Source organism: Mustela nigripes, chromosome 13 (assembly GCF_022355385.1).
Source record: "Mustela nigripes isolate SB6536 chromosome 13, MUSNIG.SB6536, whole genome shotgun sequence".
NCBI lineage: Eukaryota > Metazoa > Chordata > Mammalia > Carnivora > Mustelidae > Mustela > Mustela nigripes.
Genome location: NC_081569.1, coordinates 48,978,480 through 49,002,107, shown reverse-complemented (window position 1 = coordinate 49,002,107; position 23,628 = coordinate 48,978,480). Strand labels below are relative to the sequence as shown.

Genomic DNA, 23,628 nt, shown 5'->3' with positions numbered 1-23,628 from the left:
ACAGAGTCTGCTTGAGATGCTTTCCCCCTCTATACCTCCCCCTGCTCCCACTCTCCCTCTCTCTCAAATAAGTCTTTAAAAAAAAATCCTATAATAGTCATATTATGATTCTGTGATGCCCTAGGATCTTTTCTTTCTTAGATTTATCAACAGACTATAAAAAAGTAGCAAAATACCTGAGGCAAAAACAGGTAATACTGGAAGAAAACCCTTTTTTATAGGCTCCTCTAGAATGTTAAATTCAAGACAGAAGATACCAGTCTTCCAGCCATCAGCCTTCCATATCAACCACTCTGCTTATTATACTCTTGGTCCCATGGAGGATATGAGGAAAAGTTAAAATATTCTTCTATGGTAACAATATTTATATGAAACCACCTCCACAATGTAAAAATAATAAGCCTCATAAATGCATCTCACAAATAACTATAATATGCAAAGTACCAATCTCAATTTGTTAAATGCACAAGATATATATTGTCTATTTGGAAATAAATTTTGTTAAAGACATACCATGTGGTTTTACATATATATATAATATACATGTGTAAAGATGAATATAAAAGGTCCAATGGTAGATAAGTGCAAATCATTTTTTTTTTTAAAAGATTTTATTTGACGGAGAGAGAACACAAGCAGGGGGAGTAGCAGACAGAGGGAGAGGGAGCAGAAGGCTCTGTACAAAGCAGGGAACCAAATGTGGGGATCGATCCCAGGATGCCATCCCAGGATGCATGACCCAAGCCAAAGGCAGACGCCCAACCATCTGAGCCACCCAGGTGCCCCATAAATGCTAATCATTTTAAATGACTGCTTACAAAACCCTGATTTAGTATGTTTAAAAAAGGCAACTATTGACCAAAGTAAGGCAAACATAACAAAGAGAAACTTTTATAGTCAGATTCTGGTGCAAAGGATTATGGGTACCTTGTCTACCAAATGGCCTATAACTGGGATAAAAGCCTAAGTACAGTTGAAAATAATGGAATAACCAAAGTTATTATTATAAACTATAAAACATGTTTCCCTGTCCTTTTTCCATTACTGGTGTTATTATCAGTGATTCTCAACTTTCCCCACGTTGGGAAACGCTAGGACTATGACTAGTCCTTGTTATGTCCCACATCACTTCTAAAATGTACAGCATCATAAAACTTTAAAGAGATTATCTGCTCCTATACCTTCAGCTTTTCAAGATGTACAAACTGAGAAATTTAAAGGATCTGCCAAAAATCCCTTAGCTAGTCAGAGAAGGCCTTGACTGTTCCAACACTTCTTACTAATTTTATGTTTTAATATGCTTAAAGTGCTAAAGTTACTTTTTAGAAGTTTATGCTCTTTTATATACGATGATGCCAAGAACTGTAAAAACACCAGTAAGAAATGACTCTAGTTTCCTGACTGGTGGACTGACGTATATTTTTGCATACACTGGTCCAAAGGTAAGTAACAGAACACAAAATTAGTTCTCCAGTCACATCTAATGTGGGAACAGAGCAGTAATGCCTCAGTCTCACTCACCTTTTTCCCATTCCTAGAGTTAGCCGTCTGTACTGGTTCCATTCCCAAACAGTTCAATTCTGCCTTATTATTTTTTTTACATCTCTGCCACTTCTGTTTTCTGCGATCCTCCATATACTGAAATAGAAAAGTATTAGTTATCCTAAAGGAAAAAAAATCTCCCTGGAGTAATTATTAAGGTACTAATATTTAGTTTGACAACAAATGCTTATTGCATGGATAAATAAAGGATTAGTCCTACTGGAAAACTGCCATTAGCAGACCTCTCCCCCCCAAAATTAGGTGGTTATATAATAGTTCAATAATAAATATCTACCTAGTATTTCGTTTAATAAGTGCTTTAACATTATTTTATTTTGATCCTCATACAACTCTGTGAGTTAGGAAGACTGAGTATTATAGTATTTGACAGACGCAGAAAAAAATGACATACTATGGCATGCTTCTGCCCTCACGCAGCTTAAATACCAAGGGAATGACTTTAAAATCTTGCTGGATGGAACTGCCACTCACCGCTAGAAATCGGGGATCGACAGCGAACTCTGGATGACCCTGTAACCACATCTCCAGTTCAGCCCGGCGAGGGGCATCCTCACCCACCAGCAAAGTACCATCCACCTTATTGATGACAGGGATCCGGGTCTCCAGGTCCACATCAAGGTGATTAGGCTCTTCCATGCACTCCACCTCCAGCTGCAAACCCAGAATCCACCCCCATGAGCACATATTCTTTTGTGGGGCAAGGAGGGAGGGGGAGCAGAGCCAATGGTAGCCATAAAGTAATTCTAGTATCTTCTAGTCCCTTAATCCCAACTGCCTTCATCAATTAGTGAGAATAAAAAACCTAATCATGTTAAAGACTCTCTCCCACTCACCTCAACTAGCTTCTTTCTGTTTCCCTTCTTCTTATGAAACAGAGGATGTCCATCTCCCATTACTCCATTAGCCATCAACTTGTGCTTCTGGAATGTTAACTTCAATCCTTCCTCCTAAGAAGACAACCCACCCACCCAAGATGTCATATGGCACATGTTTTTAAAGTAAATATTAAGCTTTGGGGATCTTAGGGTAAGGGTCATCCTCTGGCTCAATGATGAGAAGGAAGGCCATCTGACTTAAGGGTAGAAATTAAAAATGTATCTAAACTTATATACTTTTTCCACAGAAAGATTTTGTTTTTTGACCTAGTGCTCCTCAGGTAGACAGACATTAGGGAAGAATTTATCTCAACAACACCCCATACCTGGTGTCTCATTATTAGCATGGCAACTCATCACAGGGGCAAAATCCTGATAATTCCTATCACATACTAGTTTAAGAAATTTTTCTTGGGGGTGACTGGGTGGCTCAGTTAAAAGTCTAAAGGTCCAACTCTTGATCTCAGATTAGTTCTTCATCTCAGGGTTGTGAGATCAAGTCCCATTTTTGGGCTCCACGCAGGGTGTGGAGCCTACAAGAAAGAAAGAAAGAAAAAGAAAGGAAGGAAGGAAAGAAAATTTTCTTGTTTAGTACTTAAGGACCAGCTAATAGGGTTTCAATGTGGAAGATGATCAGGAAAAATAAATGAAATTTCCCATTATTAAATAATAATACTAATTTAACTTCACTAAGAATAACATTATTAACTTTGTAAGGTCCATAATACCTAGGTGTCATTTTTAACAGCTTTCCCACAATTTGATTTCAATCTTTAAAACTAGGTTTCTAGGATCTAGAAACAAGCCACCGAAAAGAAGTTTTGTATCAATTAAATTTTTCAAAAATATGGGTTCTTTTAATCTAGTCCTTAGGAAATACAAGATCCATTCCTTTACTGCAATGACTTTTCTTCAAAGGAGCTTTGTGAACTCTAATTTTTCTCCCCTCTCCTTTCTATTTTTGCTTACTTACTTTATTAAGTTTATTTATTTAATTTTAAGTCACCTCTACACAAACAGGGGGTTCAAACTTAAAACCCCAAGATCAAGAGTTGCATGCTCTGGGGTGCCTGGCTGGCTCAGTGGGTTAAGCCTCTGCCTTCAGCTCAGGTCATGATCCCAGGATCCTGGGATGGAGCCCCACATCAAGCTCTCTGCTCAGCGGGGAGCCTGCTTCCTACCGCCCCACCCCCCCGCCTGCCTCTCTGCCTAATTGGGATCTGTGTCAAATAAATAAAATCTTCAAAAAAAGAGTGCATGCTCAACTGACTAAGCCAGCTAGGCACCCCAACTCCCTTTTCATTTTTAAAGTTAACTAACCAAACAAGTTTAATATCCCCTTAGTGAAGCAGTCTGCAAAACTCCAGTCTCCTTCCCCATTTCCCAGTGCCTAAATGCTGAGCTTACATCTTTAATCTGAACTGTAAACTCCTTTTCATCCATGCCTCTGCGAAGTTTTGTGAACTGAGCTGCTGCTGTGGTGACTGCGGACACTTCCTCCTCTGCCATGGAAGCTGCGCTGCTACTTCGTGGTGTGGGAACTGGAGAGTCACCATATTCTCCTGGAGTCAATGAGGGACTATCTAGCAAGTGGTTGCTTGGCCCCAAAATTCCTCCTGTTACCATTTCCTGGCTCCGGCGGCTAGAAGGCCACTTCCCTGAGAGTACAGCCTGGCAGACGAGGTCAATACGGTTTATAAGCACACGATCCTAAGTGGGTAGAAAAGAAATCAATACTGGTTTTAGGGCCTGGGTACCAGCTATGTGATTCTGTGACAAACAACAGCACCATCATTAGCAGGATGGGTAAAAATCACAAGGCAGAAGGAGGGAAGTAATAGTATCAGATCCCTAAGTCAAACAAGGAAGAGTTTCATGAAAAAAACGTGCTGCACTAAATATAATTAAGGAAAACCAGAACAATCTGTCTCCTGTTCCTGGTTTTTGTTACAGTATATTGCCAGACTATATGTCCAGGAACAAGGCTCTTACCTTGGGCCACTCAGAAGCTCTTTGTCTTTCTTGTAGCAGCAGCAGCTCAGGGGTCATTTGTTCTCCATCTTCATTTGGGAATCCATCTTGGGACATAGTGAGAGACAGAAGACTCTCTTCATCATAGAGCTTTGAGCGGGACCGGTCAGCAGCTAGAGACCATACAGAATGTGAGCAAAGGCGGAAGAATAAAGTTATTATGTGGACTTTAAATAAAGGCCCAAAGAATAACAGATCTATTTTGGTGTTCTATCAAATCGAAATCCAAATCTCTCCCACAGGATGCATTTAGAAAACAAGGGAAAGAGCTGGGTGAGGGGGGTGGGGGGTGGGAAATAGGGAAAAGGGCCAGTAGCCTGTCACATGCACTCACTTAGCTTTTCTTCCTTCTCGTCCTCACTCTCATCAGTGCTGGAGCTGGAGCTGGATGAGGATGAGGAAGAAGAAGATGATGGTGACAGCTTGCTCAAGTCCAGTTCAGAGTCTGAATCATCCTCATCCTCCAGTTTGACTGGTGGAACATTCCGGGAAACCAGAGGGGTGGTATCAGAGGGGGCTACTCGCATCTCATAGTCTTGTGGGGTTGGTCGGCTCCTGGCCACCACCTCATGCTCTAGTTTTAAAGTCAGACTCTCCAGACTGGGGACCTGGGCAGCTGTCTCCTCGGGTGGCTTTTCAACAGGAGCATCTGGGCGCAGGGGCAGTGGTGAGGCAGTGCGCGAGGTATACTGCTGGTGGAGCAGTGGTGTAGAGCAGCGTGACAGGGATGGAGCTGGTGCTCCTGCCTGATGGTTCTGCATGTAATTCATACGGGCAGCCAGAAAAGAGAAGTCTGGGTCCTGCATGATGTTGCAGTCTGTTTGGCTCACCCCATGGCGGGCTGCCCCTCGTAGAAGCTCCCCATCGTGCCGAACAGGCTCCCACCATTTGGGCAATTCAGGACCTGGAGGCTGACATAATGCCAGCCGATCTTCCAGAAGGGGATGGCATAAAACTTGTTCCCGTAAGCGCCGAAGCAATTCAATACGGTAGAGAGTCCGTGAGGCCCTCTCCTCAGTGATGGGCTCAATGAACAGATTAGGGTCCGGGGGCTCTGTAAGAGATAGGGGAGGGAGGAGAAATGAACCACGTTAGTTCTGTTGCCATCCATCCCCACTCACCCAAGACTCTCTAGTCTTGCTTACCATCTCCAGCTGCTGGGGGAAGGCGGCACACTTGGCGACACATGGCCACAAAACCATGGAAGTACTTCGTAAGGCTTTCGTCTGTTTTTTTGTCCAGTCGGGCAAATGTACGGAAGCGATCCCAATGGAACTGCATGGTATCGGGGTCATACTCCACACCAAAGGTAGACACTACTCGATAGAAATCAGTTTGTTCACGCCTTGTCCATCTAAAGGGAAGAGGAGTCAGGCAGCAGAGAGCAGAAAAACACAGGGAAACTTGGTTACTTCTTACTGTGAATAAGAATACCTGAATAAACAAAAAATTGAAAGATGGGGCAAAAAAAAACACCAAACAAAACCAAAAACAACCCAGAAAACAGCAGAAGAGATAGTTAAGAGGTACTCCGTAACATGTAAGATTTTAAGAGTAGCCAGCTAAGGGAAAAAATACGTGGGCAATTAGATCAATGAGAATGGCCATGTAAGAGACCTTCCAAGGAGCTGTGGTTTTTTTGTTGTAGAGGAGTAACAATTAAAGGCAAAAAAGATGTTCCCTCAGTAGGGAAGTCCAAATAAAGCCTTCCTAAGATGCTTTTCAATATAGGACCCATAGCGAAAGGCAAGCCTAAAGCTCAGCCCAAATTCCCAGTCATACTTTACCGTTGCTGTTTCTCCCGCCGTGCAATTTCTTTTAGCTTGAAGGCTGCCTCACAACGCCGCCGTCTCCGGTCCCCTCGTTCTGCAGCCTCTATCTTCATCTGTTCTCTCTTGTAGCTGCGTTGATAAGCTGTTACTAGGCGCCGAAGCCTAGCTGTCAGAGCAGAGCCTGGAGGCCAGAAGAGATGGCCTGGCTGCTGGGTCACCTGGGCTGTGGGAAGCAAAGCAGAATGAATAGGAAGTACAAGAAAGGCAGGAGAGATAACACCAGTATTTCAACCCAGCCCAAAGCAAAGCTCTTAGAAATCCCAGGATAGGACAGAATTCAGTTAATAATTCCCCAAACCACCACCCCACACAAAATTGTACTAGTTGACCTAGAAGTTTACCTTCGTCTCCATCAATCACTGAGATCTCCTCATCCATCATCATCAAGGGATCACCCTAGAGAAGGAGATCCACCCCACAGGATGGAGGGGGGAGGGAAAGGGGGGGAAGTTGGCACTCTGAAATCACTTTCTTATGTGTGTCCTTCTATGGCACCAAAGGGATTAAGAAAAACGTCTAATGAACCCTCACAAAAAAATGGAAGCAACCGACTAAAGTAGTAAGAAAGTAGAACCTGAAAAAATCAGTTTGCTGTTAATGGCTTAAAAATAAAGGGGCTTGGGAATTTAGCAGTCAAATAATGTACTTCAACATCCAGCTTGATCCCACCTCCTCCACAAAGCCATCCCTGGTCTCCCCCAGCTGGTGTTAACAATCCTTTCCATGAATACTTTATATTCTCAAATAGTAGTTACTTTCCGTCTTATATTATAAATTAATCAGTATACTTCAGAATCCAGGGAATAAAAGAATACTTAACTATTGAGTAATAGAGCAAAGCTACACTCAAATGAGAATTCCTCACCTCATCATCTTGGTCCTTCGGGGGACCCTGGAGTGGTTTATATTCAGGATCTTCGCAATCCTTATCAAAGTCAACTCTAAAATTATCCAAAGGCATAGAAAAAAAAAAAACAAAAAACCAAGAATGTATCTTCTTTCACTAAGAGGAATTTAGGATGAAGACGTGGCCAAACATACAATCCAGGATGGAACCACAGTTTTCCTTCATGCTCAAAGGAATGGCAAGCCAGGTGCTAAGCTCCGAGTAAAGTTAGGTAGAGCATCCAATAAGATGAAGAATGAGAAGAAACTGACAAAGTGCCATTCTAAACTGGTTGAATCTGAAATGAATACCTTGGCCAGAATCCTTCCTTTCTTTTCATAGTTTACCTTTTCTTCCCCTCTTTCCTATTTACTATTATTGTTACATTTGAATAGTTCATGTTTGCTTGTTTTATTTTGTTCTACTGAGTAGAAGAGTGACATAATGATTTGTGATGAATAACCGAACCAGTTTCCTTTGAGGGTCCTGCACTAAGCAAACCAAGACTAGATAATCAAAGAGAAATCTCTCAACTGCAGAGTGCATGGGTATTCATGAACTAAGCCAAATATTTCACATGCCCCTCAGGTCTCCACATGAGAAGTTTTGTTAAACTCACTGGCACCCAAGCTAAGGCAACATTGCCCTACTTGGTGACTCAGTATTAGCATGGCAACTCATCATTGAGGCATGTATCCATACAGAATATATACCTATTATGTGTCAGCACCATTGGAAGATGATAAACCAGGACTAAAATATCCTGAGGCTCTACCACGTAAGTGACACAGGAGAGTGCATGGCTATTATCTTTCAAGACAACCAGTTAGTTGTCCTTTCAGCTACTGTGGCTGTACAGATAAATATTGCCCAAAAAAACCAACAACAAAAAAAACTGAACAGAATATCAAATAAGCCATTTGGGAGTAACATTCATTTTCACCCTTGGTTGCATCTTTGGCAAATGTGTTGTTTTAGCCTAGTTTATGGAGTCCTTTCCGCTGGTCCCATTCTTTGTTAATAACCTATCATTAATGAGTATAACCATCATTAAGAATACCGATGGGTTTAGTCAAGAATTATGTTATATCTATGTATAAGTGACTAAGAGCCTTCAAAGGGCAGACTCAGAACATCAAGAGAACTAAACACCAATGCTTACCCTTCTACTATGTCAGAGAAATTATCCAGCACTCGGTGTTCTGCTGCAATGGCTTTGTCATCTGGTCGACCAGCCTTTTCCAAGAAGCATAAGGCTGGGTCCGCCCTCATAGTATTGTATTTCTCATAGCCTAAAAAAAAAAAGACCATAAGCCAAAGATTAACTTCGCCTAAAGTGTGCTGGAATAATTCAAATATATGAGCTACTGTACTCATAATACAAAATATTAACCTGGACAGCTGATGGGTTTTATTACTATATTGAATAGTTCTATAGCAATTACAAAGTTTTATCACTAGTTGTGAAAGATAGGAATTTGATCAGAATATTTATAGAATGGTGGCAGGTTTAGATAGCCATTTAACCAGTAATTCTTCTGTTATCATTCATAGTACACAGTTTGGCAAATGAAAAAAGTAAAATAATTTAGGGCCAAGCCATGCACTTTCAAATAAAGGATAAGAAACACCTGCAAACAAACAGGCAATGACTATGTGATGAATACTGAATGAATGAATGAGTGAATGAACACAATTCAGGATGTGTGGACTCTTCTAAACCTCCTTGTCTCAAAAGTAAATTTTTTTCTACAATTTTATTTATTTGACAGAGATATAGCAAGAGAGGGAACAAAAGCAGGGGGATGGGAGAGGGAGAAGCAGGCTTCCTGCCGAGCGGACAGCCTGATGCAGGGTTTGATCCCAGGATCCCGAGATCATGACCCAAGCCAAAGGCGGATACTTAGTAACTGAGCGACCCAGGTGCCCCTCAAAAGTAAATTTAAGACTAGAAAATGTTCAGTTTTTCTTATCCATCAAAGTTCAGGAAAACATGTGGTTCAAGTGCCATTATTTTTATTTTATAGAAATAAATAAATAAGTATCTTTTTTTTTTTTTTTAAAGATTTTATTCATTTATTTGACAGAGCGAAATCACAAGTAGATGGAGAGGCAGGCAGAGAGAGAGAGAGAGGGAAGCAGGCTCCCCGCTGAGCAGAGAGCCCGACGCGGGACTCGATCCCAGGACTCTGAGATCATGACCTGAGCCGAAGGCAGCGGCTTAACCCACTGAGCCACCCAGGCGCCCAAATAAATAAGTATCTTAAAAAAGAAATGATATTCGAATTCACTAAATCACTGAGCTGGAAGTTGGTTAGCACTCCCTGCTTTTAATACCTAGGATTTGTTATTAAGCTAGACTGAAAAGGGAGTACTCCCGCTTTTTGTACTTTATTTTTTATCTCACTGTAGTTCACACTTCCATCAGAATCCATGTTGAATATTTAGACAAACAGTACGCTACATAAATAGAACACTTTCACAAAAATTAAGCATGGTTATTATTAATAAGAGTGGGCATGTATTACCTCCCCTGATTTGTGAAACCTTAACTGAGATGCTTAACATACAGACTGTTAATACAGGTTAGAGAACAGATGGGAAACACCCCACCTTAGGATTTAACTGTCCATCTGGCCTTTCTAAACATCTATTTATAGGAACTAATTGCTTTGCTGTAGATATTTAAGAACTAGTTTCCTATTCAAATATAATTTTATTAAAGATCAATCAGAGAACTCAAGTTATTGGCCATGAGCGTTTTGCTACGTGTTCCATCTGTGGAAATCAGTCCACAATAGGAAAGGAATAAGCTAAGGAAAGGTACCCACCATGCTTAAAGACTCCAATGAGCAGGGACTTGTCAGCTTCACTGTCCCACCATGTTGTTGGAACCTCCAGCTGATCCACTACTGGGAACCATATGTCAATCTCACTAAAGGTATAAAAGAGCAGAAACAGCAAAGCAATGAAGGGAATTAAAATGACAATCCTTGGAAAGATTAGAGGTATCTTCTTTTATCCAGTAATTTAAAATGCTCCTGGATCTACCAAATTCCTTCCACGGGTATCAAGCATAGGATCAAAGACCTGATACACAGATCTTAATTACCAGTTATTCCAAAGATAGTACAGACTGAAAAAAGTAAACCAATCTTTTCTGGAATAAGGCAGGGCATAAAGAGAAATACATAAAGAAAAATACAGCATAACTGTACCTGGCAATGGCACCCCCTAACACCTTCTCTGCCTGGTCTCCAATAACCTCCTGCCTCAGATAATACAGCATTCGTACACGCAATAGCACCCTAAAAGGGAGGAAGAAAAGCTGGCTCAGTAATAATGCAGAAACTCTGAGGTGGAAAATGCTTTGGTCTTTGTTAATTTCTATCCTTACTTGTTACACTGATGTTTTAAATGCTTCTTATAACTCTCATCTTGGAACAGAGTATCAGGATTATATTTCCGGATCCAATCTGCCTTATGGATATCAAAAGTGCTTTGTGACTTTACTTTTTTCCCCTTGCGTCCACGGGGCACAGGGATAGACAGACCTGGGAAAGGGGAGAAATTGAAGACTTGGATTGAGAAAAACCCTTGGACCTGCAAAAGATTAGGTAACCAATAGAAATCTGAAAAGTAAAGAGTTGATAATTACCTGAATGATTCTGCAATTCTTTTGTCTTGCCATTTTCGGCAGGGCTAATCAAGTCCCAAATGAAGCCTTTGATATTTTCATCCCCACGATAGTGCAGAAGACAGTATACAAGGATGGCCCGGCAAATTGTCTCCACATCTCGTTCAGTCATACGTCGCTTGAAACGTCCATGAGACAAAATATCTCTCCATCGTCCCCAACTAGAAAAACAGAAAACTTTAAGAATATTTTCCTGGGGACTCCCAAAAAGTAGGAGACAAAAACATCTGGGGACAAACATGGTAACAGAATAAAGCTTTTCCCATTATTCCCTCTTTGGTCACAGCCTCCAATTTGAAAGGCAAATAGCGTGTCCATCAGGATGGAAATACACTACCTCTAATGGCAAGGTGGTTCTTACCCATACACCAATAGGTGCTTTTCTACCCGAAAGCAGTCAGTGCGCCCATAGGTATGATGACGGTCATGTCGGCGAGAGCGTGGACGCTCGTCATCTTCACTTTCCAAATCAGAGAATTCCACTAGGTCATCATCTTTCAGAGTGCTGAAATGGCGGGTCTGTTTTCGTACTCTAGGTGTGTCAATCACCAAATTATTCTACACAGAGAACAGAAGGAGAAGAGAACTCTCTTCATGACAAGGCCATGGGAAAGGAATTAACACAATTATGGACTGAAATAGCCTTGTATATAACATTTGTAGATACTCTAAGAGAGATTTTTTTAGGACAGGCAAAATATATGACTCAGAAACGAAGTTAAGTGGTAGATATCCAAGCAGTAGATACCCAAACAGGAAGTTTTTACAATGGCTCTTACATACAATATACCATCATAATCCAAGGTCAGCATCAAAGAATCAGAGCTGCTACAAAGTCTCCTGAAAGTAATGTGTCTTCTATAATACTTCCTCCCTAATAGAAAAGGAAGCCTACCTTGCTATTAAGTAGATCCATGTCCAAGTCAGCCTTTTTGGCCCACTTCTGCCAAAAGTTGGGGTCATCCAGAGAAATATCAGTCCTATTTTCAGAAGCAACAAAGCTTGCCTAGTGAGAACAAAGGAACAAAGTAAAGTTAACAACATTTTTCTGAGCAGTGGGAAACCAGTAACTATATTTTAAAAATATATCTCAATTCTAGGGGCGCCTGAGAGGCTCAGTTGTTAAGCATCTGCCTTCGGCTCAGGTCATAATCCCAGGGTCCTGGGATCGAGCCCTGTGTGGGGTTCGCTGCTCTATGGGAAGCTGGCTTCTCCCTCTCCCACTCCCGCTACTTGTGTTCCATTTCTGGCTGTCTCTCTCTCTGTCAAATAAATAAAATCCTTAAGAAAAAAAATAATTTAAATTCTAGGAGACTGCAGTCTCTAGCCTCTTTTCCTTAATTTGGCACAGACAGAACATACCTTGGCAAAGGTTGAACCCTTTCCTTCAGACTCAATGGTGATGGTTGTGGTTCGTCTTAACAAGATCTGGTCAATGTCTTCTTCACAAAACTTGGAGCCCTCATCATCTTCTTCCATTATGGCTGCATATGCCCCCTTTCGTAAGAGATCTTCAATCTCTTTCTTGGAGAACTGCTGGATCTGCAAAATCCAATAGAAAAATGAAAAAGCTAACAAGAGAATACTATCTAACCATATAATAACTTAGTTCATTATGTTTTAAGAAATCCAAAGAAGGTAGTCATATTCCTGTGCAAAAACCAGCTTTCTCTCCCTCTATCACTATGACCAACTACAAACATATCTATAGATAAAGAGGACTCACTCCGGTTATGTTGCCATCTCGACCACTCATGGACTGAAGCACAGCCTTATCCAATCCCAACTTGAGGCTAGCCTTATCAAACATCTCTCTCTCATAAGAATTACGAGTGATGAGACGGTACACCTTCACAGCTTTGCTCTGCCCAATTCGATGACACCGTGCCTGGGCCTGTTTAAAAAGAAATGGAAAGAAAGGGCAAAGATGACATAAAATTGGGGCGGACAGCAGTGGCAGCAAGAGACCTGTGATTCAAAATACCAATTCATATCTACAAAGAAGACATGAGATCAACTCAAAACCAAAAGTCAATTTTAAGATGAAATTATTGTCCCACCAAGTACACCAGGGGTCTGTAAGCTATAGGCTGCACAGCCACTGTGCATTTGGTGATATTTAACCCCACCCACTCATCTATATATGGTCTATGGCTGCTTTTGTACTCCAAGAGTAGAGATGAATAGTTACAACAAAAATCGTATGGTTCCCAAAGCCCAAAAGATCTACTATCTGTCCCTTTATGGAAAAAATTTGCTGACCTCTCATGGAGACTGCCACCCTTAAACTAAAGAAACAATTCCATACTCTTTGATGTACAAGTCTAACAGATCCTGATCCTGTTGCAAAACCACTTACTTTAGGTAGTTAGCCCTTAAGACAAAGATTTCCTCTACCTGCAGGTCATTTTGTGGATTCCAATCTGAATCAAAGATAATACAGGTATCAGCAGCTGTGAGATTAATACCAAGTCCACCAGCCCGGGTACACAGCAAGAAGACAAAGCGGTCCGAGTCAGGCTTGCTGAAGCGGTCAATAGCTGCCTGTCGAAGGTTACCTCTGACTCGCCCATCAATACGCTCGTATAGGTACCTGTATGGCAGTTACAGAAAAAAATTTAACTAACTTAGTTAAGCAGAAAAAGAAACCGAAAAAACAAATTAGGATCAATATCAGTAATTCCATCTCTTTAGCTGACCAAAGACCTAAACAGAAAGTTGAGAATATTAAGTACTCCTTTTATCCTGGTCCTGGCCAACTTTAATTAAACCTAGACCCTCCTACTCTACAGTTTTATGAAGCTACAGTAAACACAAGGCAAGGGATGACACTTTTCTCACCTCCTCTGGATTAGATAATCCTCTAGGATATCTAGGCAGCGTACCATCTGGGAGAAGATCAAAACCTTATGGCCACCAGCTTTAAGTTTTGGAAGTAACTTGTCAATAAGAACCAATTTGCCAGCTGAACGAACCATGGCCTGCAAGTGGAAGTCATGAGGTATAATATGGCAAGCTTCTCGAAATTCTGTTAGGATTTTTTCTTCTGCACCTACCAAAAGAAAAATCAAACTTGATGGTGAGATGGGAAGCAAAGAAAAGTAATCTGACTTGAAATAAACATTTTCCTCACAGAGAATTTCAGCACCCAAAAAATCCTAAATCATCTTCGACTGCATTATACAAAATACTGCAAACAAGTTAGACTTAAGATTGTAATTGGATAAAATATCTATAACAACGAGGACTAGGATAGTACATGCAAACAACTATCATCACCCTACTGGCATCCAAAACAGGAACTACAAAATGGAGTACCGATGAGGACATTTATCCAGAACACAGAATGACTTTGTTCTTGTTCATGACATTCTACACAGCAAATCCCATAGATTATGCAGGATCAAGGGGGAAGGACTAGAGAAAAAGATTCCACATAAGAATTGTTTGGTTTTTTTTAGAAGCAGGGTGCTTGAGGGTGCCTGGTGGCTCAGCTGGGGGTCTTGTCTTTGGCTCAGGTCATAATCCCGGGGTTCTAGGATCAAGCCACGAATCGGGTTCCCTCCTCAGCAGGGAGTCTGCTTCTCCCTCTCTCTCTGCCCTTCCCATGCTCCCCCTCATGCTTGCTTTCTTTCTCTCTCTCTCAAATGAATAAAGTCTTAAATAAATAATTAAGTAAGTGAGGGGAGCTTGGGTGGCTCAGTTGGTTAAGTGTCCAACTCTTGATTTTGGCTCAGGTCATGACTGCAGCAGGGTCATAAGACTGAGCCACACATCAGGCTCTTCACTCAGCGGGAAGTCTACTACTCTCCCTCTCCCCAGCACAGGTGCTCTCTCTCTCTCTCTCTCTCTCTCGAAAATCTTTAAAAAAAAAATCTTAAAGTCTTAAAAAAAATTGTTTTATAAGAAGAATCCCCTTCCCTCCCAAATCAGTCAACATATCTACTGTTCTTCAGGGATATTATTTGCAAGTAAATGCATGTGATATAGAAATGTAGGTATTGTCCAGAACTCTCTCACCATTGATGAGATACGGGTGGTTGCAGCATTTGCGCAACTCCATCATTGTATTGAGTAGATTAGGCATGTTTGTATGACCTGCCCCTTTGGAAAGGAAGGAAAAATTCTTCTCCAGAATAGCCCGGTAATATTTCTTCTGGATGTTGGTCAACTCTACTTCTATGATAGTTTCCTGTTTGGGTGCCAGATTCTTTTCGACATCCTCTTTGAGTCTTCTGAGCATCATTGGCTTGAGAATGGCCTGTAGCTTTTGAACCTGTGCCAATACAGGAGAGAAAATAAATAAAAACTATTAGACAAACATTCCCACATTACATGGAAACATGAAGGAATACAATGAGAGCTTTCCATTATCTGAAAAATGTGGATCTCGTACAATGTCACCAATGACGTAGGCACAAGGTTATAAGGAGTTCAGAGAGGTCCTTGTAATTTATGGCAACAAAGGTGTGCCTAGTACAAACATTACCTTTCTTGTCCAGATAGACTTCCTACCTGCTCCTCTGTCTTGAGATCCCCAAAATCCTTGAGGAACTCTGATTCTGAAGGAAACTGTGAAGGTTCCAAGAAATGAAGCAAGCTGAACAGTTCCTCCACAGTATTTTGCAATGGCGTTCCTGTGAGTAGCACTTTGTGTTCCTAGAAATGGAGAAAACAAAAATATGGTAAAACTCAAAAATATAAAGGACTTCTGGGGTTTTCTCTTAGGTATAAAACTTTAGTTTTAATTTCATTATCTATAAAATTATGGGAATGGACCAGATTACTATCTTTTCTTTCACTTGCTCCCTCTTCTGATAAACATAAAACATTAAAAACAAAAACAAAGACAAAAAACAAAAGCCTTGATATTATTTAACAAGAATTTAAATATTAAGATTATAAGCAAATGAAGAAATATTCAAACATATGGGTTTTTTTTCCAATTACATAGGCCTTTCCACACTCAACTCCCCACAGATATCCTAATATGTCCCCCTCTAGGGAATGTACCTGTGCTGGATTAAATATGGCCATTAATTCTTTGTAGTTCCTCCTATCAAGGTTCACCCCTTGAATCTGGGCTTGCCTTGTGGCTTGCTCTGACAAAGAGAATGTAGCAGAAGTGATATTGTGAGTTTCAGAGCATATACCTCAAAGGCCTTGCAACTTCTGCCTTTGCCCTTTCTGGATACTACCCTGACTCCACCATGTCAAGAAGCAAAGTCTGGCCTACTGGAGGATGACAGGTCATATGGTAGATGACCCAGAAGCCCACCAACTGCCAGCAGGAGCCACATTACTGACTACAGGCAAGACCATAAAAGGGATGGCCTAGCTGTGCCCAGCCCAAGTTGCTGACCTAGAGGATCATAAAAAATAACAGTTGTTGCTTTAAGCCAAGTTTTAGGGTATTCATTATGTCGCACTAGGTAACTAATATTGTATCCCACCTCTCCACCTGATTAAGAACTGCTAATATACAACTATCTTCTAATTCTAAAGTTTATAGGACTTTTATATGACTTTCAGGTGTCCATTCCCATAGGCCATACCCACCACCCAATAGTAAGATCCTAATGTTTTTTCTCTGCTAAATTTGTTACAGTAATTCCACAGGGAATTAGGATTATTTTAATTCCAGGTGTTTCCACCCATAAGTCAACATAAAGAACTCACCAGGTCCATGTGCTTGAGGCTATCAAGCAGCTTGCAATTACGGTTCTTTAGCCGATGGGCCTCATCAATGATGACACAACGCCATTCAATCTCACGAAGCTCAGGACAGTCTGACAAAATCATCTCAAAAGTGGTGATCAGGGCATCAAACTTGTATGCGCCTGGGATGAGGCGCCCCTAAGCATGAAGGCAATAAAGTTAAAAAAGGCCTAATGTCCTCTAAGTGAGGTCCTCTTCTGCATTACACATTCTCTTTTCTATATTCAAGCAGGCTTAGTAGGAAATACAAACAGCACCACCCCCGATCTCTGCTGCTGTGTATTTTCCTGATAAATAGTGCCAAATCACTGAACCTAAGACACAATGTTTCCTTAAGCTATCAGTTTCTTGGGAAAATGACAGACCTCACTGTATAAAGCTGGACACTTTCGACTCTGCTGTGTGCCTAGTTCATTTATCTCAGATCTAGATCTTTTGGTAGTTAACACTGAAATCCACAAATATTGGGCACTGTTGAGATATACAAGACAAGACTGAAAGTGAAACAGGTAATACCGTTACTGTCTAAAAATGGACAGGAGAGGGGTGACTGGGTGGCTCAGTGGGTTAAACCTCTGCCTTCGGCTCAGATCATGATCTCAGAGTCCTGGGATCAAGTCCCGCATCGGGTTCTCTGCTCAGCAGGGAGCCTGCTTCCCCCCCACTCCCCGCTACTGCCTGCCTCTCTGCCTATTTGTGATCTCTGTCAAATAAATAAATAAAATCTCAAAAAAATTTTTTTTTTAAAAACAGACAGGAGAATTGAATCAGTTTAACAAAATTAAAAGCACAAATGTGACTAACAAAGGATGAATGATTCAAATTTTTATTTTCAAATTTGTATAGAACAAAAGAACTAATCTGAATGAAAAATTTTAGTAGTCTTTAAAGAAAGAGAGGAAGTAGCTTAAGTTCATCACCTCAATACTTCTTGATGAAAACTCAATGCCAATAAAATTCTATTTAAAATGCATGTATTCATAAATAGAACTTCCACTGAATCAAAATGTCCACTGGATCAAAAGAACAAAAGTCAAAGAAAAAATTCCCTGTGCAATCTAAACAAAATGCCATTAAGTCACTTCAGAAAATCTCAATACTAGTCTTTTATTCATATAAAAGCCTCTAAAATACCAGGTACCTTGGCCTACTCTCTCTGAACTATTACATTCCCATGATCTACAACTCACCCGTGAATCTTTGCAGTACATTTCATATTGCTGAATCATCTGACGGCTGGCCAGACTGCCATGGTATACAATAGTGTTCATTTCTGTCCATGTATTGAATTCTCGCTCCCAGTTAGTAATTGTGGACAGTGGGGCAATGACCAGGAAGGGGCCATGGATGCCCACATTATAAACCTCCTGCAAGAAGGCAATGGACTGGATAGTTTTGCCCAGTCCCATCTCATCAGCCAGGATACAGTTCTGCCTGAAGATTCATCATGGAAAAAGAAAAGCATGTCAAAAGATACATCTTTTTAAAAAATACATAAAAGGAACTATTTCAACAGAAAAGAGATAAAAATAATTCCAGGCCAAGCCTACATTTCATGGGCCTACTCTTTTCTGTACCTGTTATACCAATTAAAGAGCAGCCAGTTGACCCCTTCCAACTGATATTCCCGTAACTGGTTTCTGTTTTTATACTCATGTGACAGCTCCAACTTCTTCCAGGCACTTGCCTGTGGACGATTCTACAAAAGAGAAAATTTGAATAAATGGGGTGAAGACACTAAAAAAATTAGGCAAACTTACTAGGGAGTTCTAGGAGCCAAAATCGATTTAAAAACATTTAAAATATATTCAAATTCATGAATTCATAATAAAGTTTAAACTAAAATAAAGTTTAAGAAACTTAATAAAAGAGGAAAACCAAAACCACTGGTCACTTTTGGAGAATGCAAGAGAACTACTTCATTATTTTGATATCTGGGAAATAAAGAAAGAAAACAAAGCATTTATCTTCTTTTCCTATATCATCTGTACCTCAGAGTAACCAAACAGTACATGAATCATTATTTCCTTTTATAGGAGATTCTAGCTAGTAAGTAAAAACATGATATAATTAAAATAACATCATTTTGAAATCCTTAAAGAACAGGCCGAGGCAATGATCATAAATGACTAATAATATCACAAAAGACAACCTGATAGAATCACCTATGAAATAGATTTAGTGTCTCCCTTCCCCATTTGATCAAGCCTTTAAAAGAGTGATACTAATGGAACTATGATGATGTTTTACATCTGACACTAGCCAAATGTGATTACTGAGCATGTGCAATGTAGCTATTGGCTACTACATTAAGCACAGTGCTAAAAAGTTCCAGTGGACACCACTGTTCTATATCTAACCATTTATGTAAAATAATAACAGAGAACACATTAGAAGTTTCCAAGAGGGGAGTAACTGGTAAACTTCAGACTATGGAAAACCCTAGAGAACAAACCACCTGATTTCTTCAAGAGAAATTATAAAGTAGGGGGAAACTAATACTAAGAGATATTTGAGACACATTAACTGACAGCACTATATATACCTTTATTCAAAATCCAATCTAAACAATTTAACAAAAATTAGAATATAATCAGGGAAATATATATAGCAATTGGTTATTTGTTGATATTTAGGAATGGTTAAATTTTCTCAGGTATAAAAGTGGTTTTACCTTTGGACATAAACACTGAAATACTTAAAGATGAAGTAAAGGAATCTAGGATTTGCTTTAAAATAATCTGGAAATTAGTAGACTATACTGTTTCTTTTACTTTTGTATATGTTTGAAAATTTCTATATTAAACGCTAAAACAACTACATAAACTTCTATAAATAAAAACTAAATCATTACCTACATGGACTTTACATTCTAATTGCAAATGTACTTACTACTCTTTTGAGTTCTGGGTGTCTTGACTGAATCCGCTTAAATTCTCGTATCTTGCCCTCATCAACATCCTCTTTCAGCTCCCACGTACTATCCTCGTAGGGCAGCGAGCACCATTTCACCAGGTAGTAAATTACAGGCTAAGAGAGAAAAAGCTAAAAGCCTTAATAAACTGATTCTGTGTTCTCTGCTGTTATTAAAGGGTAAGAATTATTTTTTAAAGATTTTATTGATTTATTTGACAGAGAGACAGACAGTGAGAACAAGAACACATCAGGGAGAGTGGGAGAGGGAAAGCAGGCTTCCCACAGGGAGCCTGACGTGGGGCTCGATCCCAGGGCCCTGGGATCATGACCCGAGCCAAAGGCAGATGCCCAACAACTGAGACACCCAGGTGCCCCAAAGGGTAAGAATTTGACTACAGAATCAGATCACAAAGTGTTAATACCTAGAAAGTGCTTTAAAAAATAGGCTGGGAGGGGCGCTTGGGTGGCTCAGTGGGTTAAAGCCGCTGCCTTTGGTTCAGGTCATGGTCCTAGGGTCCTGGGATTGAGCTCTGCATCGGGCTCTCTGCTCAGCAGGGAGCTTGCTTCCTCCTCTCTCTCTGCCTGCCTCTCTGCCTGCTTGTGATCTCTGTCTGTCAAATAAATAAATAAGATCTTTAAAAAGAAAAATATACTTTAAAAAATAGGCTGGGAATACCAATCATAGGCTTACCTGCTGAGGCACTGTACTATTCATGGCTTGGATCATTTTTCCAAGCAATTTATCAGAATCTGTTCTAAGAGGCAAAGTTATACCCAGCAGTTTCTAAAACACTAAGCACTGAAACATTATGCTCATCAACCATGAAAATGCAAAAAATAAAATAAAACAAATGCTTTTCCAACATTATGTTGAATTAGGTTGAAACTGAAAGATAGGGCTCTGCTTCATACTATTATCCTGACACCAAATTTAATACAGTGAAAGAGTGGAAGCCAGGCTACTTTCCTAAGTGAGGAATGGATTAACCCATTAGAGCAAAGCAGGGTTGAAATCCCTGGGCTTCTGAGCTTCTGTAGCTCTGAGTGCAGTTGCTACTCCAAAAAGAAGTCATATGGTGGAAAAGAGATTTGCTTGTGAGCTAGGAGGTAACTAGGAGAGGTGTCACTGAAGACAGGTAACAAGAGAGAAGAGAGGAGGGGCAAATACTAAAGCTCTAACTACAGTACTGTGCTCTATATATGTGTTCTGCTGCAAAGGGACAGGCAGTGACCTGGGGTAAAATGGCTCCTGTTCTCATGACTCAAACTGATCACTGCCCTGACTGTATTTCTATTTTTGGTCTATATGAAAAAAGAAGGATTAGGGGCACCTGGGTGGCTCAGTGGGTTAAAGTCTCTGCCTTCGGCTCAGGTCATGATCCCAGGGTCCTGGGATTGAGCCCCACATCGGGCTCTCTGCTTAGCAGGGAGCCTGCTTCCCTTCCTCTCTCTCTGCCTGCCTATCTGCCTAATTATGATCTCTGTCAAATAAATAAAATCTTAAAAAAAAAAAAAAAAGAAAAGAAAGAAAGAAAAAAGGATTAGATGGGGCCTAGTGTAATCAGTAAGAATCTCTAGTACCATTTCACAGAATACCCCTAAAACAGCCAGCAAGAAGTCTGAAGATATAAGCACCTCAACAGAATTACAGATCAAGGAATCTCTAGAATTAATCTAGCTGCTCTTTCCCTATTTTCTTAATTATAGTGACACAGGTCATTTCTTACATAAAGCCATTTGTCCAGATAACATATTTCCGGCATCTTAACTTACTTTTCCAAGGACTTATTTATAATTTGGTTTTCCACTCTTAGGTCATGTAAAAGGATGACCAATTAAACTTATTTTGGGGAGGGGGAAAATTGGGTTCACAGAATGTTGTAATCCAATATTGGAGCACAATTTATAGCACCAGGAAACTAAAACATTTTCATCTGTCTTGCCATTTCCAACAGTCCAAAGATCAATTGCTTTTTTAAGAGTGGTAAGTATGTTAGTAAGAGCACAAGATGTTCAAGACTGATAAGGCTGAGATCCTAAAAATGACAAGAATTTAATAGTAGCTAACATGTCCATTCTAAAAACTGGTCCATTCCCCACTCACCTCCTGCTAATGAACAATAAATAGTAACTCCCACCCCAACCCATAAAAGCAGAAAATGTGTTTTCTGAGGCATGCTTGTCAGGATCTGTAGACAATGAACTGTAATAGGCCTTGGATGTCTAAGGTTCTGAATGACCCTAAAGGCTTCTAAAATAGAGTAAACATAGAATTTTAGAGAGGGAATACTTCTGATTCTTAGAATCCATAAGGGTGATATATGGACACATGTCATTTAGCTTGTGAGTGAGCCTAGCTCACCACTGGCACTGACATTTTAATTAAGTTGTGTTGTTCTCTACTGGTCACGGGGTAAGGAGTAACGGTCAGATGTGATAAAAACTTGATGAAATATGGCCCTACCAAGAACTTATAGTTGAAGTGAAAAGAAACCGATAGTTTCTAAGGGAATGGTGATTCATAGTCTAAGTTTGAAATATATTTAAAAAGACACAATGTTGAATTCACTGGTGGCTTAGATCTTTTCAACTTATTTGGAAAATGAAAAAACTGATTTATGAAACTGTATCAACAGGTTAGTTTTAGCACATGACCAATCTGCTAACAGAGCTTTAGTGCAGTGATTCCCAAATCAAGCTATGTTTGACAATCTCTTAGAGAACAACTTAAAAATCCAGATCTCTGGGTCACACCTAAAGATCTACTGAATGTTAATCTGTGGGAGTGCAATTCCATATTCTGTTTAAAAGTATAGATTCAGATGCAGTAGACTGGTTTTAATGATAAATGAAAATGTATTCAATTGATGGTAAGTTCAAAAAGTAACTCTCAGTGATATGGAGAAAGCTAGGAGTCTGTGGAGGCATTTTTATATTTATAAATATGGAGATTTGTGAAGTATCCCTATTCCTCTCCTCTTCTATAACCTTTAACCGGACGTCAGGGGTCTCCCATATAAAATCTAAGAGAAAACAAGATCAAGGTGAAGGAGTACTTGTTAATATAGCTCCTGGTACTTACAGCGCTCAATGTTTGACTTTATGAGAAGCTTTCCTTTTAGCCTCTCTCCCTATTCCCTTACCTTCCCAGTATCATTCTTTTTTTATTTTTTTAAGATTTTATTTATTTATTTGACAGAGAGAGATCACAAGTAGACAGAGAGGCAGGCAGAGAGAGGAGGAAGCAGGCTTCCCGTTGAGCAGAGAGCCCGACGCAGGACTCAATCCCAGGACCCTGAGATCATGACCCGAGGCTGCGGCTTAACCCACTGAGCCACCGAGGTGCCCCTTCCCAGTATCATTCTAAGGAGGTCTCAGAAAAACTCAAAAATACCTTTTTGTCTAAGGGATTTCTCAGCCATATCTTCATAATAAAGGATGAGCAAGCAGACCAGTAGAAATCTCTGAGACCATCAATGTTCTACCATGCCCCAACTCACCTCCCCATTGTCTTTGTCAATACTGTGAGACTCATCCAATATCCTATCCACTTCTACATAGTCTGGATTGAAGGGTTCTTCATCCTAGAGGAGTTATGAAACAAACAGTAAGACCAAAAGATCACTGTCCAGTAAACCCAACCTTCCATCCCACCTTTACCTGGTGATCTCACTTCAAAATTTTTTTTAAAAAGATGCCTTCAGAAGGGAGTCCCCCCACCATTTTCACCATATAAAATCCTTTTTAAAAACTTAAATCTGCACCTATCTTGTCACCTATGACCAGAGTAAGTGTCTTCTAACAGAGGTCATTCTCTCCATATATTCTCTGGATTCTACCCCTTCTCAGCCTCTTAGGAAACTCTCTCTTGGATCATTCCCATAAACACACAGATATATTCTACTATTTCACATCTTAAAAAGACCTCCTTTATTCTTCATCTGCCTGCAACTATTTTTCTGTTCTGCTTCATACCCAAGCAGCTACTCCACTCTACCTTCCACTTCCTTCACACAACTAAATTACTCTTGATGTTATTAATAATCTCCAAATTGCCAAATATAATGGAACATTTCTGTCCTCATCTCACTTAACTTCTACGAAGTATTC

General features: G+C 40.2%; 1 protein-coding gene and 2 non-coding genes across 7 annotated transcripts in view; all 3 read right to left on the bottom strand.

Moving 5' to 3' along the window:
- CHD8 (chromodomain helicase DNA binding protein 8) overlaps nucleotides 1-23,628 on the bottom strand; it is a 63,159-nt gene that overhangs the window by 2,638 nt on the left and 36,893 nt on the right. For 4 of the 5 annotated variants that reach the window (XM_059372384.1, XM_059372387.1, XM_059372385.1 and 1 more), the window contains exons 10-37: nucleotides 23,019-23,102; nucleotides 19,495-19,632; nucleotides 18,180-18,301; nucleotides 17,793-18,036; nucleotides 16,564-16,740; nucleotides 15,400-15,543; nucleotides 14,905-15,160; nucleotides 13,726-13,936; nucleotides 13,282-13,477; nucleotides 12,611-12,778; nucleotides 12,247-12,426; nucleotides 11,780-11,890; nucleotides 11,246-11,442; nucleotides 10,846-11,045; nucleotides 10,585-10,765; nucleotides 10,406-10,495; nucleotides 10,019-10,122; nucleotides 8,350-8,479; nucleotides 7,167-7,242; nucleotides 6,643-6,697; nucleotides 6,257-6,464; nucleotides 5,615-5,823; nucleotides 4,804-5,523; nucleotides 4,431-4,582; nucleotides 3,846-4,148; nucleotides 2,397-2,510; nucleotides 2,035-2,214; nucleotides 1,522-1,638 (exon numbers count right to left, since the gene is read on the bottom strand). In XM_059372384.1, coding sequence (XP_059228367.1) covers nucleotides 1,522-1,638; nucleotides 2,035-2,214; nucleotides 2,397-2,510; nucleotides 3,846-4,148; nucleotides 4,431-4,582; nucleotides 4,804-5,523; nucleotides 5,615-5,823; nucleotides 6,257-6,464; nucleotides 6,643-6,697; nucleotides 7,167-7,242; nucleotides 8,350-8,479; nucleotides 10,019-10,122; nucleotides 10,406-10,495; nucleotides 10,585-10,765; nucleotides 10,846-11,045; nucleotides 11,246-11,442; nucleotides 11,780-11,890; nucleotides 12,247-12,426; nucleotides 12,611-12,778; nucleotides 13,282-13,477; nucleotides 13,726-13,936; nucleotides 14,905-15,160; nucleotides 15,400-15,543; nucleotides 16,564-16,740; nucleotides 17,793-18,036; nucleotides 18,180-18,301; nucleotides 19,495-19,632; nucleotides 23,019-23,102 — 5,067 coding nt within the window. The remainder of the gene's footprint in view (nucleotides 1-1,521; nucleotides 1,639-2,034; nucleotides 2,215-2,396; nucleotides 2,511-3,845; nucleotides 4,149-4,430; nucleotides 4,583-4,803; nucleotides 5,524-5,614; nucleotides 5,824-6,256; nucleotides 6,465-6,642; nucleotides 6,698-7,166; nucleotides 7,243-8,349; nucleotides 8,480-10,018; nucleotides 10,123-10,405; nucleotides 10,496-10,584; nucleotides 10,766-10,845; nucleotides 11,046-11,245; nucleotides 11,443-11,779; nucleotides 11,891-12,246; nucleotides 12,427-12,610; nucleotides 12,779-13,281; nucleotides 13,478-13,725; nucleotides 13,937-14,904; nucleotides 15,161-15,399; nucleotides 15,544-16,563; nucleotides 16,741-17,792; nucleotides 18,037-18,179; nucleotides 18,302-19,494; nucleotides 19,633-23,018; nucleotides 23,103-23,628) is intronic. The other variant, XM_059372386.1, reaches the window with a different exon arrangement.
- LOC132000536 (small nucleolar RNA U6-53/MBII-28) lies at nucleotides 2,711-2,803 on the bottom strand. Its single transcript, XR_009399386.1, has one exon. It is a non-coding gene; the product is annotated as a small nucleolar RNA U6-53/MBII-28 (small nucleolar RNA).
- On the bottom strand, nucleotides 7,767-7,876 carry LOC132000535 (small nucleolar RNA U6-53/MBII-28). The gene has a single exon (XR_009399384.1). It is a non-coding gene; the product is annotated as a small nucleolar RNA U6-53/MBII-28 (small nucleolar RNA).